This window comes from Bubalus bubalis, chromosome 9 (genome assembly GCF_019923935.1).
Source record: "Bubalus bubalis isolate 160015118507 breed Murrah chromosome 9, NDDB_SH_1, whole genome shotgun sequence".
In the NCBI taxonomy this organism is placed as follows: Eukaryota; Metazoa; Chordata; class Mammalia; order Artiodactyla; family Bovidae; genus Bubalus; species Bubalus bubalis.
In genome coordinates, this window is record NC_059165.1 from 71,900,256 (window position 1) to 71,919,658 (window position 19,403).

At 46.0% G+C, this 19,403-nt stretch overlaps 1 protein-coding gene and 2 pseudogenes across 8 annotated transcripts; 1 reads left to right on the forward strand and 2 right to left on the reverse strand.

Annotated features, from left to right (window-relative positions):
* LOC102409934 overlaps positions 1-19,403 on the forward strand; it is a 742,713-nt pseudogene that overhangs the window by 619,524 nt on the left and 103,786 nt on the right.
* On the reverse strand, positions 54-17,850 carry RMND5B (required for meiotic nuclear division 5 homolog B). Of its 8 annotated transcripts, XM_044947724.1 has the most exons (13): positions 17,229-17,850; positions 16,954-17,073; positions 12,603-12,766; positions 9,353-9,378; positions 9,212-9,263; positions 5,972-6,067; positions 5,699-5,839; positions 3,409-3,509; positions 3,063-3,229; positions 2,500-2,665; positions 940-1,042; positions 695-849; positions 54-607 (listed from the first exon to the last, which is right to left on the reverse strand). In XM_044947724.1, the coding sequence occupies exons 3-13, from the start codon at positions 12,678-12,680 to the stop codon at positions 544-546; spliced, it is 1,149 nt and encodes a 382-aa protein (XP_044803659.1). In that variant the 5' UTR covers positions 12,681-12,766; positions 16,954-17,073; positions 17,229-17,850; the 3' UTR covers positions 54-543. The 8 variants fall into 8 exon arrangements, with proteins under 8 accessions (XP_044803659.1, XP_025148670.1, XP_025148672.1 ...); XM_025292885.2 differs by lacking the exon at positions 9,353-9,378 and having other exon boundaries at positions 5,972-6,117; positions 17,229-17,847; XM_025292887.2 differs by lacking the exons at positions 9,212-9,263; positions 9,353-9,378 and having other exon boundaries at positions 17,229-17,847.
* On the reverse strand, positions 9,385-12,596 carry LOC123335093 (annotated as a pseudogene).

Consider the following 19,403-nt stretch of genomic DNA (forward strand, 5'->3'; position numbering starts at 1 on the left):
CAGGTAATTACATCTTGGTAATTCTTTGCCAGTGAAGCTAAAGGCAGGCAAAGTAAGGAGAAGGCCTGTGAATATATTTGTTCAAAGTTATAAAACAACGGCATTCAGTTCTATCCCGGACTACTGTGGGGAACTGACACATAGAGCTGTGAGGCTGTACAGTGGGAGGAGGGGACACAAGCCTTGGTGTAGCAGGAAGAGATCTGGCTGAGGGCAGGGATGGAAGACATCTGCTGTGCCCACCAAGTGCTTTGCTATTCTGTCAGTTGCCACCAGTCAACAGCAAATATAAAGAGCAGGAGGCAGAGCAGGAGTACAAGACGCCAGAGTCCCTGCCATCCGTCAGGAAGCCAGCTGCCTGCTGTAGGCTGTCTCATCTCCCTCCTTGGCCTCTGCCAGAGGGCCGGCCCTGTTGGTAGTGGCACTCCTCAGCCAGTTGCTCTGAAATGAACCACAGTTCACGGAAGCCAGCCACCCCCACCGGGACAGACCAAGGCTTGTGGGTGAAAGACCTCTTGCAACAAAGTTCCTCCCCAGCAGGAATCAGAATATGATGCGTTTCCCATCTGCTGGGTTCTGCTCCATGGGACAGTAGGGACACTTCAGCCTACAAAGGGAGAAGAACCAAGAATGTCTCAGGTGGCCAGCCAGGAGAAGAATCAACCTAAGGTGGAAAAGAACCCCAGGAACTTACTTTCCTCCATTAATGAGCTTGTTGAGTGCATCTCGGGAGATGACATGGCCACAGATGAGCTTGATGGGAGGGTTGGAATCTGACGTCTGCTGGCGGAGGATGGGGCACGCGAACACTGAGTGGTACCAGCACTTCATGCCGAGTTCAATCTCAATCTGGGGAGGCCAACAGTGGGGTGAGTCCCCCTTCCTGTGGCGCTGTCCTCCCCAGCGCTTCATGCCGTGCCTCCCCCTGCTGGGCCTCACCGGTAGCTCGTCCTTGTGACTCCAGACCCCAGAGCACTGCCTCTGCTCCATCACAGCTTTGATATTCATCAGCACAGGCAGCGCCACACAGCCAGAGGCAAAGCTGCAGAACAGAGAGCAGGGGCTGGAGGGACCAGCCTGACCAAGAGCCCAGCAGACAGACAAAAGGCCCAGCACACTGTCAGTATGTGACTCAGCACAGGGTTTCAAAGTGGCTTGATCAAACCAGTCCTTAAAAATCTCTTTAAGGACTTGATCAAACCAGTCCTTAAAAATCTCTCAGGTTACGCGTAAAGCCACATATGTGGTTCTATGTCTTAACTCTAGAAAGTCATTCTAGTGCACCCCAAAATTTGGACAAAAGGAATATCCAGGGGACAGATACCTGTTCATCCACTGATACGTCCTTGGTGTGACAGGGACACTAATGTTTGGAAGGGCCTCATCCTGCCTGTGTACCCCATTCCGTCATCACAGTGCACCTCTATAACTGGTCATCAACCAGGGCACTTAGAAATGGGAAAAAGTAGATTCAGTTTTCACTAGGATTGGGGTGGGGATGGGACACCAACTGACTGGAGCCTGGGGTGCCAAACCCCTGCAATACGCAGAGCAGGTGTGCAAACAGAACCGGCCTAAGGTGCCCCTGTTCGTGCTGGGGAAGACTGTTCTGTAACCAGAGTCCATGGGAAGAAACTGGAGGATGGAGCCTATCGCGACCGGGCAGACACATGTGCCCCATGCGGTTCCACAGCCAGCCTAAATAAAATACACCACTGTATGTACATACACCACACGTGTACATGTGGTGGGGTCAGGTCCAGGTGACCTTCATTCCCTATGAGGCCTTAGGAGCCTCTGTTTCTTCCTGTAAAATGAGGGTAACAGTACCTGTAACTCTTCAGTTGGTTTGAAGCCATGAGGAGAATATGACTGTAAAGGAGCCTTCCAAGTGAAAGCTCTCGGCACCTGTGACTCAGCTACTCAGTCTCCCTGAGGGAGGTGGTGTTTGAGACATGAGGTGGCCAGAAGGCCAGGCTGTCAGAGGGTCCTGTGATTACCCAGAGGTGAGGTGCAGGAGGCACGGACTTCATTCAAGAGACCTTACAAAATGGGAACCCTGACTCTGCCACTGACCTTGTGGTGACCCCAGGCCACAACTCTAAATCTGCTCTCCAGCTGTAGTGTGTGTTGAGTCACTTCAGCCATGTCCGACTCTTTGTGACCCCGTGGACTGTAGCCCACCAGGCTCCTTTGTTCATGAGAATCTCCAGGCAAGAATACTGGAGCGGGTTGCCATTTCCTCCTCCAAGGGATCTTGCCTGCCCGGGGACTGAACCCACGCCCCTTATGTTTCCTGCAAAGCAGGCAGGTTTTTACCACGAGCACCACCTGGGAGGGGTACTAGAAAGAAAGGTAGTTCCTACCTAGAAGAGTGACTGAGCAGCCAGTTTAGGTCTGTGAAGGCACCGAACACCATCCCTGGACAGGGCAGGGCCTTGACAAGTTGGGTTTCCCTCAGCCCGCCCACTTGTACTGCCCCCACAGGGCTGACGATACCTGACACTGAGGGGTGACTCCACAGAAAGGCCCAACAGGGAACAAGCGTCACGGGTAAAGGTCTCACAGATCTCGGCCCAATGGCTGTTGTCCAGGAGATGGCAGTAGGGTGACTTCTCCAAACCCAGCTGCAGGTACACCAGACTGCCCATCATCACCTGGATCTCTACAAGGCAAAGGGGAATCAGGGTGCAAGGAGGCAGCCTTTCTCCCGGCTCTGCCTCCAGCCCTCAGGTGGCAGGGCTGCTGAGGCAGTATGGGGAGCAGGCTGTGCCCCATGGCTCCCAGGCCCATGACCTGGCCAATAGAGGATTAAAATGCCCTCTGGCAAAGCCAGTTTCCCCTAAAATCCAGTGAGGAAGTAAGGTTTCAGGGCTGCTTCTGTGGCAAGCATGATGGCACAACATGACGTAGGGAGGGGTTTCAGTTTCTTCCCCATCGTTCCAGCTGCGTCAAGGAGCGGGTCTTTTTTTGGGGGGAGGGGGGCATGCCATATACATGTGAGGCAGGGCAGCATAATGGAATGCATGTTGTAGGGGCCACCCCAGCACCCAGGCACGTACCCCGCTGGTGCACGTGAGCAAAGGGCTGGAAGTGCCGGGCGTAGCTGAGGGCCTCCAGCTGCTTCTCAGGGCCACCTGCCAGGAGACGGATGAACTGCAGTCGGTGCAGCTTGAACTCCAGGGAGCTATTAAGCTCCAGCAGGCGCTGCCTGTGGGAGACAGCCCACCTGGGAAGAAAGAGGCCAGCTGAGTGGGAGCTAGAAAGGCAAGAGAAGGGGGCTTGGCAGGGCCTCCAAAATCTTATGTGAGGCCCGAGAGACAGGGCTGGAGGTGTGTCAAGTATGCTGGGTGACGTGAGGAGCAGACAAGCCCTGTCCCCTGTGGGACCACCCAAAGGCCAACGTACTCCAGTGCCGGCCCCAGGTCTTGTTCATGCAGAGCTTCCAGGATACGATTCAACTCCAGGAAAGGCTGCTTGAAATCCAAGTCCACATTCAGTGTTGATTCCTAGAGGGAGAGAGAGCCATCTACCACTGGAGGACTGTGTTTCCAAACGTCTCTGCTCCACACCTAGTAAAACCTCATCCACCAAAGACAAGCCAGAGAGGGGCCATGGTCTCTTGCCAGTCCCTTGGACTCCTCTTTTTCCCAGTTCAAGTTCTGGGAGGCTGAGTGCCACATGCTGGCCTCCCAGAGGACAGACTGCAAACCTCACCCCATCTGCTGTGGTACTGGAGACCCACACTGAGTAGCATGGAGAGAAAATTACTCTTTTTCAATCCCCCTAATTACATTAAGGGAAAGCATCCTTTACGTTCACTGCCAGGGTGTCGTTTAACACCTAACAAGTACAACTTTGTCACTTTACTAGTCTCCCCTTTTAAGAAAAGGATTATCAGGCACTGAGAACTCTGGCGGACACCCAAATCCAGCTAGAAATTAATAATTTCACTTTTTATTGTATATATTTTGTAGCTACCTTCCATTTATGGCAGGGGCACTGATTTCTAAAATAAATTTCTTTTAAGAAGTAACAAAAGCAAAACAAACAAGCAGGACTACATCAAACAGTAAAGGAAACCATCAACAAAATGAAAAGGCAACAGGATAGGAAAAAATATCTGCAGGTCGTGTTACCTAAGGGACTAATATCCAAAATATATAAAAACTCAATAGCAAAAAAAAAAAAAAAATTCTTATAAAAAATGGAAAGAATATCTGAAGAGACATTTTTTTCAAAGAAGACATCAAAATGGCCAACAGGCACATGAAAAGATGCCCTACGTCATTAATCATCAGGGCAACGCAGATCAACACCACAGGGAGCCCTCACCTCGCTCCTGTCAGGATGGTTGTTATTGAAAAGACAAGAAATAAGTGCTGGCAAGCATGTGGAGAAAGGGGAACCTTCATGCACCTTTGGTGGGCATGTAAACTGGGGCAGCCACTACAGATAACAGTATGGAAGTTCCTCAGAAAATTAGAATATAGCTACCATATGATCTAGCAATCCCACTTCTGGGTATTTTCCCAAAGAAAATGAAAGCACTAACTTGAAAAGATAATCTGCACCGCTACCCCCATATTCACTGCAGCATTATTTACAATAGCCAAGATAAGGAAGCAACCTAAGTGTCCATTTATGGATGAATAGATAAAGAAAATGTGGTGTGTGTATATATATATATAAATACATACATAGTCGCTCAGTCATGTCCGACTCTGCAACCCAATCAACTGTATCCCACTGTCCTTGTGTCCATGGCTCCTCTGTCCATGGAATTCTCCAGAAGAGAATACTGGAGCGGGTAGCCATTCCCTTCCCAGGCATCAAACCCGGGTCTCCTGCATTGCAGGCAGCTTCTCTACGATCTAAATATATAAATGTATATATATAATGAAATATTGCTCCTCAGATGGCACTGGTGGTAAAGAACCCGCCTGCCAATGCAGGAGACACACGACACTTGGGTTCAATCCCTGGGTCAGAAAATCCCCTAGAGTAAGAAATGGCAACCCACTCCAGTATTCTTGCCTGGAAAATCCCACGCACAGAGAAGCCTGGTGGGCTACAGTCCACGGGGCTGCAAAGAGTCAGACACGACTGGGCAACTGAGCACGCACGCATTCAGCCATTAAAAAAAGTGGGGAAATCCTGTCATTTGTGATAACATGGATGGGAGCATTATGCTAAATGAAATGTGCTAGACAAAGACAGCTACTGTATGATCTCACTTACATGTGGAATCTAAAATGTTTTTGAGAACACCAAGCTCATAAATACAAAGAACAGATTGGTGCTTAAAAGAAGTGGCGGGTAGTGGGTGGGAGCAATGGATGAACTATTTTTGTTGTTTTTCGTTTTAATAAACTAGATGCAATTTTCAAAATAGAGATGAACTCATTTAAGGAAACACTGCATCAGTGGAAACAAGGTAAAGGCACACAGTCTTGACAGAAATCTTGGACTCCCCATGTGCAGTCCAGAGGCAAGGATGCCCTGCCAGGCCAACTGTCCGCTGGAGACGGGTCTCTGGGAACAGGTGTTCCCATGACACACATGTCCGAGTCATGTAAATAAACTGACCTGTCTGGATATAAAAAAAAAAAATAATAATGGGGTCCTAATGTAAAGAACGTTAGCAAGCAGAAAGCAGAACAGGCAGGTCCCAGCACCTCCCCAGTGAGCCCGTTACCTGACACAGCTCCTCAGCGACACTGAGCATGCCCTGCTGATACAAATGCTCCAAGATGGCCATCTGCAGGGTCTGCTGCTGCTTCTCCCTCGAGTCCCACACCGCGTCGGAGACCACACCGCAAATCTCAGAGTCAAAGTTCTGACGAGGACGAGAGACAGCGCCCTGTGACTCAGGCCTGCACTTCTCACACTGGCTTCCTGAGGAGTCCTGCTACACACACACCGGCCACAGGTCTTCCCGCCCCCGGTCTGGAGCTGCCCACACGCTCACCCTGTCAATGGCTTTGCCTACTCGGGAAACACTGCTGTGAATGTCCTTGTGGTCTGAAGCCAGTTTCTGCACGGTGTCTTTTATCTTCCGGCAGCACTGTGACATAACCAGGGAGAGGGTAGCTGAGAGAGGGCTTCCCTGGATGGCTGCAGAGAAACAATAGTAATGAGTCAGGACTCGGACACAGAGGAGCAGACCTTGTCTCGGCCTCCCTATTCTAAATGCCAGCAGGGAGGCCTGGGAAGTAGCCCTAAACTCCAGAGTGAAAGACTCAGCTCCTATTCTGGGTCCCACCACTCTTTAACTGTATGACTTGGGATTAGCCAAGTGGGACAAGCCAGTTCATTGCCTGGAGTCTTCATTTCCTCATCTATAAAACAGGTGATAGTGCTGGCCTTGGAGGCTGCTGTGAAATGAAGCTGTTCTGGCACTTACTGTGGTAAGTACTTGGTTTTAGCTCATTTAATCCTCACTACCATTGTGTGCAATGGCACTGTTAGTAGCCTATACTCCAGCTGAGGAAGCTGAGGCAGTAACTTGCCAGAGCTCACAGCAGTGACAGATCTGAAGCCCTGGCTCCTCACCACCACGCCAGAAGGTTCCTTAACATCTTAAGGGAGACACTGTGTGGGAAGGCTTTGAATCATAAAGTATTATCCCCACATTAATGCCTCTAACCCAGAGGACACCAGGCAGGCAGGGTCCATCAGGGAAGCACAAGGACATTTCTGTCTCACAATACAGTGCTTTCCACCCCCATGGCTGGGTGAACCACATGAACTACCAAAAGCGTGTGGGGCTTGGAATAGAGAAGAGCAGACAGGCCCCTTCTTCCAGCCAGCATCTCTGCCCCTTCTTTAGATGGTAGCATCTGGGTTCAGGGAGGAAAATATGACCCAGGGAAGATAACATGACCCATGAGGACCAGGGAGTGTCTCAGCTCCGAGACCAGAAGCCCTGGAAGAGAAATGCATTCTGCCAGCTTGCTAAACAAACAAAATGCGAACTCCTGGAATTGCTGGAGCACCAGGGCCACCTCCAGAGAGCACTGCTCTGAAAATGAAGTCAGTGTAGATTGAAGGCATCACGTGAGCACCCAGATCCAACTGGGCTGGACCTTTCAGTTACTTGAGACTATAAACCCAGCAGCCCAACCCCCCACTTTGTGTTTGTTCTGTTTGTTTAAGCTAGTCTGAGCTAGGTTTCTGTCACATTTACCTGAATGAGTCCTGACAAATACAAACAGAAGGTGGCGGCTGGGCCTACTCCTACTAGGATGGCTATAACCAAAAACAAAACAGGTAAAAACAAGTGTGGGTGAGGATGTGGGAAAACTGGAACTCTCATACATTGTTGGTGGGAATACAAAAAGTTGCAGTTACTTTGGAAAACAGTGTGCCAGCTCTTCAAAAAGTTGCACAGAGAGTTACCATATGAGCCAGCACATAAAAAAGAATGAAGCAATGATTCATGGCACAATAGGGATGAACCCTGAAAACACACTAAGTGAAAGAATATAAAAGGTCATATATTACATGATTCCATTTATATGAAGTATCCAGAACAGTCCACAGAAAGTAGGTTAGTGGTTGCCAGGGGCTGGAGAAGCAGAAATGGAATTATAAGGTAGGAAGTTAAACATAAGCAACCAGGGGAGGCCTGGCTGAAAGGGATGCAAGCTGATCTCTAAACTCCATCCCAGATACACCCAGGAGAGCTCACAGATGTGCTACAAAAATAACCACAGAGATGTTTCCAACTCCTGCGCATGCATCCCAGGCACACAGCAGATATAAACTAACCACAGGGGCTTCTCCAAGTAACCTTAGGTAGCTAGGAGCCTGTTTAGGGTTCATAAACAGTCTGTCTATATATATATATATATATATATATATATATATAATTATAACATATATATATGTATGTATATATGATTATTATCAGAGTGAGTTATGGGAAGACATAAACAACAGAGCCTGCTTTTATGTAACTTGCAATTGTCAACCGGCCTTGAGCGTATGCTGAAGGATCTTCCCAACCCAGGGATTGAACCCAGGTCTCCCTCATTGCAGGCGGATTCTTTACCAGCTGAGCCACAAGGGAAGCCCAAGAATACTGGAGTGGGTAGCCTATCCCTTCTCCAGCAGATTTTCCTGACCCAGGAATTGAACTGGGGTCTCCTGCATCACAGGCGGATTCTTTACCAACTGAGCTATCAGGGAAGCCCTATATATATATTATAACATGTATATATATATGTGTATATATATATATATATATGATTATAACAGACTGAATTATGGGAAGTCATAAACACCAGGGCCTGCTGTTATAGAACTTCCAATTGTCAATCGGCCTTGAGCATACACCCATTTGCATTCCCTTTCATTGATTATTGGTGGATGTAAGCCCTATTCTGCACAGGGCATAACCAATAGGAGGCGACAGGAAGCCAAGAGGCAAGGGGAGGACAACTCCTTTGGGGTCGGCCTGCTCCCATGTCTTGTGAGTGTCTTATAAAAGATCTATCTGCTTGAGCTGAACTGAGCTCTTAACTTGTTTGTTGTTTTAAACCCTTTAGTTCATTGTTCCAAATTTTTATTGTGACAGACAAGAACTGAGGAAGAGAGATAAACCAACCTGACAGAGTGATTATTAATGGGTGGGGGATTCTTTTGAGAGAGATGAAAATGTTCTATAATTAGTGGTAATGAATGTACAATTCTGGAAATATACTAAAATCCACTAGATTGTATACTTTAAAAAGGTAAATTTTAATGTGAGTTATAGCTCAATCCAAAAAAAAAGGACATAGGAAATAGGGGTTACCTCTGGTCAAATCTTATACAACTTGATAGTAACAGTAATGGATTGTAACCCATTGAATAAAATAAGAATTTATGAGCATGAACTTAAGTAAGGAAGATGGGCAAGCTTCTTTCTTATGTTAAATGCCTACTAACAAGTGTATAGGAAATGATAGAGCAGGAAAAACCACTTATGTTGAAGCTAACTCTGTAATGATTTGTTCAGGCAAGAATTGTCAAGGGATGAGAAAACCAATGAGGCAGAGTCTGAAGAAGCACAGCAAATGTATATAGTCTCAAAGTATCTCCCCACAAATTACTTATTAACTCTAAAGACAGAAATATTAACATTATTAGGGTGTAGGAACCTGGCAGACACCATCTTAACCAAGTGATCAAAGTTAACATCAACCATAATGGAACAAGCTGATACCTTGTACCTCCTGATGTGATGCACTGAGAAACACATCAGTTCTGAAGTAATCCTGCCCAAAATGCAAAAAAAAAAAAAAAAAAAAAGATGAGGAAAGAGCAAACAAATTCAAATCAAGAGACATTCTGCAAAATCACTGACCTTAATGTTCCCAAAATGTCAATGTCCTGAAAGACAAAAGCACGTGGTAGAAATGTCCCAGACTAAAAAAAACTAAAAATTAGACACAAGAAACTACGTGCAGTGCTTGATCTTAGATCAGAGCCTGGACTGGGGAATAAAATGCTTTATGAAAATTACTGGGTAATGGCAAATTGAAATATGAGCTATATTCATTAGCTATATTCACTTAATTTTTTATCTTAACATTTACTTCTCTCATAAAGAAGTTACTTTTTTAAAAACTACAATTTAGAGGGGATGAAGGTGAAAAAAGGAGTGTAATAACTATGAATGTTCTACTTCAAAAACGGTCTGACATCTGCATCAGAAGACTTTCTGCATCTATCAGATGCATCTATCTGCATCTGTCTTTCTGCGTCTTCCTTTTCATGTGCCACAGAAACAGTTCGATAGACTTTACAAAATTCATTACATTGAAGACCATTTCCCATATCTGCTACAATAAACCAAGAAATCCATTTATTCCAGGTTACTTATGGAGAATTAATCACATGGGAAAATTTAACACTTCTTTTTCAAAAATTAAAGTACTTCACTGTACTTGGCATTCCTATACATAATGATGTGAACTCAAAGACTGAAAGCATTGGGACTTTCCTAGTGGTCCAGTGGCTAAGACTGAGCTCCTAATGCAGGGGGTGTGGGTTTGATCCCTGGTCCGGGAACCAGATTCCACATGCCACAACTAAAAAGGTCCTACAAGCTGAAACTAAGACTCAGTGCAGCCAAATAAATAAGTTAAAAAAAAAGAAAAAAGACTGAAAGCATTAATGGTATATAATTAAAATTCATGGGCTTAGTTAGATATTAAAAGTTTTAATATTTAGAATCCTCTGTAACAAATATTGCAGAACAATAAATCAGAATATAAACACAATGCACTCTCCTTTGGAGTTCTCCTCTGCTTAAGTGGTGGCATTATATAACATACAAAGTTGTTCCAAAATAATTGTACATACTTGCTGTAGCCTCAGAAACAAAAAGAAGTCTGAAAAAGTGAGGCCAAAAGAATTATGGGCACTATGTATAAGGACCAAAAACTCATGAATCCCTCCATTTCTAAGGATTTCTAAAACCTACCTTCCTGATTTCAAGGGAAAATTTACTCAAAAGAGAAAACTAAAGAGCACGTCCCACACATTTACAGCTTTACTGATAGGGTATAGCCATTATGTCAAATTCAGCCATCGATGTACAACCTCATTTCCCATTTAAATTTATCAAGAATATATTTTATTTTAAATGGGACACAGCGGCCAAGTTGGAGAAGGAAATGGCAACCCACTCCAGTAACCTTGCCTGGAAAATTCCATGGACAGAGGAGGCTGGTGGGCCACAGTCCATGTTGTCGCAAAGGGTCGAACACGACTGAGTGACTAAACAAGTGCAAACTGCCATGACTTGAAGAATAACCTTCAAGTTCATGTACACTCTGATTCTCTCCAATTCCTGCTTTTCATACTTCAAATATCACAAAAAGCACTACTTCCTCAAATCATGAAGGCACAATGAAATAACTGCACAGAGAAAAATGGACATTTCATTTCATTCTTTCTTAATACTAGATAGTGAAAACTATATAGTGAAAACAGATGTATTTATAACTTAAGCATACTTCATAAAATCATTATTCATCAAAAACAGACAAATGTTTACAAAGAACATTTAACTTAAATTTCATAATTGCTTATAAAATGACACTTGAAAGAGTGACCAAATAAGTCTGATCAAGAGACAGTGAACTATAAATACAAAATATACCACAATGTTGTTTGGGGTACACATGTATACATTGCTGTATTTAAAAAGCATAACCAGCAAGGACCTACGGTATAGCACATGGAACTCTGCTCAGTACCACGTGGCAGCCTGGACGGGAGGGGAGCCCTGGGGAGAATGGATACTGCACATGTATGGCTGCGTCCCTTCAGTGCGCACAGAAACCGTCGCAACACTGTTAATCGGCTATACCCCAACACAAAATAAAAAGTTCAAAAATATATATATACCACAATGTTAAAAACCTCATAGTGTTCTATAAGAAAATCAATAAAGGTAACAATCTTACTGAGGAAAAAAGTATTCAGCATTACAAATTTAAAATGCAAAGTTTTATACATGAATTCAATAAAGGATACATTTAAACCTTACAATACCACATAATCATCATCTATTTTGTGGAAAACAATAAAAATTATGTACTTTTTAATATGTGTACGTCAAAACCGAAAGGTTAATTTTTACTTTTTCCTTTATTGGCAACTTTGGATGCATTATTAGGTTTTGGATCCCAGAGGGTATTTTTTTACAAATCTTGAAGCTGCACCGCTATCCAACTTGCTAGCCTTTTTCCTGCCTGTTATTTCTTTGACTCTGTTCATGTACACTCTGATTCTCTCCAATTCCTGCTTTACTGGATGTTCCTTAGGACTGACTCCATGAGTTGCCAAATAAACCCCAAACACTGAATTTAACGTGTAAGCCAGAAACTAAATCCACTTTTACCTGTTCAAGTGGGTCCAACTTCTGCAACATCTCATTTCTAGAAACAGACATCTTGGTCTTCAGCATCTCATCCACAACACCAATGGAATTCTCAAAGGTTGATAAATATTCATGAATTTCTACTGGATAGTCCTCATTCATTTCCTCACCTGCCATTACCATCAACTGGCAGAACTTCTACTCCTGCCTCCCAGAAACTAGTCAGTGGCTTGTTTAACTTCTTGATTTTAATAATTACACTGAACTTATGTAAGAGAATGCCCTTGACCTTAGGTCATACTTAGCTGTATAATATCTGCAGCTTACTTTGTAGTGGTTTTAAAAGTAATAAGAATATGTGAGAAAACTGATAAAACAAATATGGCAACATATTAGCAGTTGGTGAATCTAGGTAAAGGGGTATATATGAACTCTTTATACTGTTCTTAGAACTTTTCTGTAAATTTGAAAACATCTTAAAATGTCTTAAACATTCAAAATAGAAAAATAAATTGAAAACGTAAATGATCTCAGGTAAATTAACAATTTCTGTTGGGTTTTCTGAAATAGTTCAGAGACTTCCATTGTCCCCTATTGAAGAGTCCTAAGGACCCATGTTATCAATGCCCTAACCACCATCCTTCCAGAACTCTGTCATCAAGCAGCCTTGGGGTCTCCTAGGCCCCTAGGAAGGCAGATGTGGGACTCATGAGGGGACACCCACCTGTGCTGGCCAGCTCAGCCCGCAGCTGGGCCACGTAGTGCAGCAGCTCCTCCAGGCTCTGTTCACAGTGCTGCCCATAGGTCAGGAACTTCTGCAGGACCTTGTCCACCTCTCTCTCCACACTTGCACACTGCTCCATAGCAGCCACTGTGTCAGGCCCCCACCTGGGTCAGAGGGGCAGTGAAGAGGGCTTCCAGATCCCACCTTATTTCCATATCATATTTCAATGCTTAGAAATTCCCAGCCTAACATATATGTACACAGCTTCCATAACTCTCAGCCAGGGTGCCACTGGAGGGTGAAAGGAGACAGGAAAGGGGTTTTCTGAATCATGTTAAGAAAATTACTCCTGTGTTCATTGTGTTCAACTCTTCATCAGAATCTTCATCCATCTCTCTTCGTTTTTTTTTGGCTGATCCCAGCATGAAGGGATCTTAGTTCCCCGACCAGGGATCAAACCCGTGACCCCTGTAGTGGAATCATGAAGTCTTAACCATTGTACCACCAGGGGATTCCCTTCATCTCTTTTTTTAATTAAAATGGAGAGCAGGCCCTGCAGAGCCCTCAGTAGGCAATACTATCTATACTCCATCACAGCGCCACGCCTTGGTATGCTCTCTATCACCCTTCACCTCCTCAACTACTGGAGAAAATGGGCCATCAGAGGTCATCTTCTGCAGCTATCCCTACCCTGCTCCCACCTGGCTCTCTCCACTCCCACTTGGCATCCTTCTATTTCAGTTTTGATCACTGGGTAATGATCTGTTTGAGGGCCTGCCTCCCCCACTAGACTAGAAAATCTCTTGTTGTAACACAACTTTCCTTCTCATTATACCACTGAAAGAGAGTTGACTTTTCTTGTTCTACCTTTCCTACCACTGAGGTCCCACTGCTAAATCCCTTCAACACTGGGCCACCGCTCCCTTCCCTTTCAGAGCAGCCTGTGACACTGAACACACAGACAATCCTTAAAATGTTAGTGACAGAGTTGATTTCACTCCTCATCCCTCCATCTACAGGATTTAAAGTGAAAGTCATTCAGTTGTGTTCAACTCTTTGCGACCCCATGGACTGCAGCCTGCCAGGCCCCTCTGTCCATGGAATTCTCCAGGCCAGAATACTGGAGTGGGTAGCCGTTCCCTTTTCCAGGGGATCTTCCCAACCCAGGGATTGAACCCAGGTCTCCCACATTGCAGGCAGATTCTTTACTGTCTGGGCCACCAAGGCAGTGAGAGGGTTCTATCAAATGCACCTCTCAAATGATCAGATCTAGCCAGTTGTTCTCTCTCTCAAAGAAGGGTACAGAGTAACACCACAAAGAGAGTTCTGTGTCCAAAGTGACCATTGGGATTCTTCCAGTTTTACCAGACCCTCTTCCCATTCCCACCAGCACTGTTAGTTCTGGCCCCATCACCTCAGCCGAACCTGCAGCCAGTGTCTCCTTATCAAACAGGTGATGAGTGATGGAGAAGTGGTACGCAGGGCCTTGAGAGGTATTCATGTCCTCCCTCCTTATGGCTGACACTATCACACTAGAATTTGTTCATCACCGTGTCTAGAAAACATGCCCCCCTTTTCATGCTCCCTGAAGAAAATACCCTATAACTGGATATGAACCATTACAAGCAAAATATAACAGGGATACCTGTTGGAAATAATATACTATAATTATTACTATTAATAGTTAATATTTCATAGGGGCTTATTATGTGATAGGAACTACTCTAATGACTTGGCATGAATTAACTAATTTACTTAATTCTTACAATTGCACTATGAGGCAGGTACAATTATGAGACTCACTTTACAGAACACAAAATGAAATTCAGATTAAATAAACTGCTCAAGGTCACAGTGCTGCAAAGTAGAGGGTCTCGAACTAAAGCTGGGCAGTCTGGCTCCAGAGCCCCTCTCTGAAGCACTCTGCATCACAGTCCTCTCTGGACCAGCTTAACAGGCCACCATCTCACCAGGAAAGGAACACAGCCAATATTTGTGGTTGGAATGAGTATACAGCAACGATTCATGATGACAAGAAACAGGAAAGTAACCTCACAGCCTATAAGATGATCAACTAGGAAAGATGGCAGTACAAAAGAGTATTTGCCAAAAGTGTCTGGGAACCAGAATCACAATTTACCAAAAACAAACATAGCTCAAGAAAGGTTAGGACCTCACCAACGTCAAAGAGTATGAGCCTGTCAGACATCAACTAATACCAGGATTATTAAAGTTAGTTAAGTAGCTCAGTCGTGCCCGACTCTTTGCGACCCGTGGATTGTAGCCTACCAGGCTCCTCCCTCCATGGGATTCTCCAGGCAAGAATACTGGAGTGGATTGCCATTTCCTTCTCCAGGATTATTAAAGGAAAGCCCAAGTCAGCAACTTGAAAGTGAATTAAAAAGCTGAGGAAGGAGATGGAATTTTTATCCCAGTGCTGCGTGTTGTGGTAGGGAGCTTGAGACAACTCAGGAGCCTAGTGGAAGTTGTAAGTCAAGGAAGTAAAATCTGGGAGATGCATCTGCGGAACCTGGGGTAGCACTGAGAAACGACAGCAACATCAGTAAGATCCCAAAACATGGTACTGAAGGAAAAAAAGAAACAAAATTAAGTCCAGGCAGAATACCATTTATGCACTTTTAAAATATAGGTATACAACCAAGGACACACGCAAATAAAAGGGTATATATACCAAACACATAAGAGAGTGGCTTTCTGCAGTCAGGGCGGAGGTGAAGGGAATGGTGGGAGGAATAGGGATAAAAGGGAAATATGTAAACAAATGCCAAGGAGAAAAATGGCTTGTGTGGACCAGTTAAACGTACCATGAACTGACAAGTGTGATTACCTCAAGAAAATTTTTTTTAATGAACGAGATGGGAAAATAGAACTGCCTGCAGGTATTCCATCTGAAAAGCCCAAGAGGCCAGTTCAGCATGTCCAGGGTGAGCCACTTTGTCTTAGTCACAGTTGATCATCTTCACCAGGCACAAGGATGGATGAGTGGGAGTCTGTCTTCAGGATTAATCCAGGGAATGTCACTTCCATTGTCCTAAGCCCTCCTCCCCAAGGTCTCACATGGACAGAAATTATCTACCAGGGTGATCACCCCAAAACAACACATCAGATCCTGTCACCCTTTACTCCTCACTGCCATGGTTTGACACAGAAGCCCTTTGCAATTGTACATTCACTCACTTCTTCTGCATGAGCTGTTCCTACGTCTAGAGTGCCACTCTTCCTATGTCTAGAGTGTTCTCTGCAAGAACACAAGATGACATTTAATCATCAGCTCCCCCATGAAGCCCTCAATGAAATCTCCCTGCCTCCTCCCCTGCTTCACAAACCAAACCTCTATCAAGGGTGCCCCATACCACAAACATCTGAGTTCTCAGCACTTCAGCACAGTAACTGCCCATTCACATGTCTGTCTCCCCACACTAGACTGTGAGCTGCTCAGGGATGGAGTCCAATCTCATCTTCTCTCCCCAGGCTTATGGCCTGGTCCACAGTGGGTACATGCACTTCCTAATCAGGGGACCGGAACTCAAACTTGTCCTGGTTGGGCAGGAAGAGACATGAGTGAAATAATGAAATCCCCACCAAGGCGTGTGCACAGGGCTCTTGTCCTCAGTCTTCAGTATCCTAACACAAGAGGGGCACCTTCTGGGGTGAGCAAGTAAGGAGAGAAGTTTGTGCAAATGACAGAAAGTCCCCTTTGCTTGACACAGAACTGAACAGCCTCTGCTGGCCCAACACTTAACCTTTTACACGCCCCACCTCTATCCATTCTTCACCTTATACATCACTCCTCTGCTTAAAACCCAATAGAGTGTGCTTTCCTGGGGGTACAGTGGATAAGAATCCGCCTGCCAATGCAGGGTTCCCTGGTCTGGGAAGATTCCACATGCTGTGGAGCAACTAAAGCCCATGTGCCACAACTGAGCCTATGTGCCCCAACTAATGAAGCCTGCATGCCTAGAGCTCAGGCTCTACAAGAGAAGCCTTTGCAATGAGAAACCTGTGCACCACAATGAAAAGTAGCCCCTGCTTGCTCCAACTAGAGGAAGCCCATGAACAGCAACAAAAGCCCAGCACAACAAAAAGATAAAGAATTAAAAAAAAAAAAATAGATTTACAAGTACTTAAAAACCACCCTTGTTTTTATGGTCTACAAGGTTCTCTGTGACTCCAAACCACCTCTCCAACCTCATCTCCTACCACTGTCCCTCTCAATGGCCATATTCCAATCACACTAGTTTTCTGTTTCTCGAACATCAGCTTATTTCCACCTCCGGGTTTTTCCCACTGCCTAGAACACTTCTCCCAGATCATCTCCCTATGACGTTACCTCCAACTCGGCCGGGTCGCGATTGGATGGGACGTGTCGGTTCGAGCGACTTCCCCAGTAGGGCGGCTTCTCAAATTTCTCTGAGAATGCAAGGGTCCAACTCCCTGCCCGGGCCGAGATCTGCGGAGAAAACAAACCCGAGGGAGGACTGGAGAAGGGCGCTTAGTCCCGAAGCTTGGAAGGAGAGCCGGGGACTGGGAGCCTGCCGGAGAAACCGCCCACCGCGCCACGCCCTTGAGCAGCACCTCCCAGCCGGGAGGCCAGCGGGCTCTCACCTGCTCCTGCAGCCGGGTCTCTGGTTTTCGGTGCAGCTGTCAACGGAACCGGAAGCCACGGCAGTTGCTCAGCCGCTCCGGACTCGCCCACTCACGGCTTCACGGAGGGGTGGCCGAGCCTCCCCCTTCCGCGCACTAAGAGTGAAGTCGGCCACAGGATCCGGGCGGCGGCTAGAAATTGCCCCTTAGATGTTTGCTGCGGCTGTGACGGGGCTCCCCTGGGCAGCCCGATGGGAAGGGGCCCCAGCCGCCGACGCCGCCGGCTGGGCCCCGACTTTCCACGTGTGCGGGAAGGAGTCGGAGCAACCCACTCGCTGGCCAGCAAGGGTACGCGGGGCGGCTCAGCAGTAAGAAGCTCTAGACCAGAAACGACTGTGCCGCCCCAGCTCCTCGCCCTCCACTCTCATTCAAAGTAAATACAGTAGCACACAATACAGTGCACGTAAGGTCCAACAGTTAGGCTTTCCCGCGACGGCGCCTGACACTGGGCAATTATATTCAGCTGTGAGGTACTCAGCCCTGCTCTGCTGCCCTCCACTGGTCGCCCTCTTTGCAGAATGGAAAAGAGACAGGGGTTGCACAACCGCCCTGAGGCGGAAGGGTAAGAGGAAGGAGGAGAGAGTAGGCGGTGACCCTAAGGACTGAATTCACAACCCTCCCAGGCACACTTGCTTTGTAGGGAAGGGGTAGAGAAGCCCCTCCCGCCCCACCCCCTCCAAAGGCTTCGGGGACTTGGAATAGAAACATCCCGAAAAGGTCTCTTTTTCCCTGACTTCCTGCTTCCTTTTAGGGCCAGTCTCATTCTAAGGCCTCTTGCCTTCCAACCTTCCGTACCTCTTCCCCATCCCAACAGAACACCTTGCACAATCTTGGTTTGTTTTCTGTATAGCACTTGCACAATCCAGTCCTGTTTTCTTTATAATCTTTGACTTTTAAATTGTCTTGAGCGTTTATTTGTTTATTCTGGTTTCCTGCCCCTAACTCGCCCCACCCTTCCTTTCAGAATAAAAGCTCCATTGGGGCCTGCACTTGGTACTCATCGCTGTTGTATCCCCAACACCCTGTGCTTGGAACACTGGAGGTGCTCAGAAATAGTCTCAAGTAGCCAATATCCTCTGTTTATGAATGAGGAAACCTCGGCTTCAAACCTGATGAAACTTGCAGGGAAGAGGGCGGTCAACAGCCCCTCCAGGAACCTACAGAGTTGTCCGAGCATCCCAGAGAAGCTTGTCTGCACTGGGAGCCTGGGTGGTCCTGGCCCAGGTGGGAGTTGTGGGGGTCGGAGGGTTGAGTGAACCTTGCCTGGGGCCACTGATCTGAAGCTGAGTTCACTCCAGCAGGACCTCACATGCTTTCGCAAACACATGCCCCAGGCTTCCCCACTTTGGAGGAGCCTGCTTCTCAGCCACACTGGGGTGTGAGCAAAACTTAGAATGCCCAGCTCACTGTCAGGCTCCTTCACCTGTCTGTCATGATGGTTTTGTCACTTTTCAGGGCGCAACATGTTTTCTTACCTAGCTAATTTTGTCAGCCTTTCCTCATTGGGACTGTGTGATTTTATTTCATTTCATTTTATTGGAGTGTGGCTGCTTCAAAGCAGAAAAACTTTGTTCTCCACTAACTCAATTAACAGTCTGTTTCACCTTTTGCTAGTTTCCTAGGATTTTATTTTTTAAATGTAATTCTATTTTATTTTGCAGGGGATGGTGCAAAGTATGACTTATTTTTCCCCACAGTTCTGTCTAGTTATCCCAGAACTGCTTATAAAATAATCCTGCCTTCCCTTCTCATTTTGGAAGCCCATTACCATAATACCAAGATTTTTCTTCAAAATGAAGTCTATTTCTAGTTCTTCATTCTTTCCACTGAGGTATAGTTTTATTTTTACACCAATGTCATATTGTTTTGGGCTTCCCAGGTGGCTCAGTGGGTAAAGAATCCACCTATAATGCAAGAGACACAGGAAATGCGGGTTTGATCCCTGGTCAGGAAGATCCCCTGGAGGAGGACATGGCAACCCACTCCAGTATTCTTGCCTGGAGAATCCCATGGACAGAGGAGCCTGGCGGGGTCATAAAGAATTTGAAGAGACTGAGCATGCACTCACCCTTGCATATTGTTTTACTCACTACTTTGAAATCGGGATTAAACACTGCTCATACACACACACAAAAA

Bases quoted from the DNA above. Each gene is read 5' to 3' on its own strand.
- RMND5B (XM_006039621.3), bottom strand. From the start codon at position 12,741: ATGGAGCAGTGTGCAAGTGTGGAGAGAGAGGTGGACAAGGTCCTGCAG. The intron at 3,510-5,698 runs GTAACGGGCTCA...CTCTCCCTCTAG, and splicing joins TCGCTGAGGAGCTGTGTCAG to GAATCAACACTGAATGTGGA. The intron at 3,230-3,408 runs GTACGTTGGCCT...CTTTCTTCCCAG, and splicing joins GACCTGGGGCCGGCACTGGA to GTGGGCTGTCTCCCACAGGC.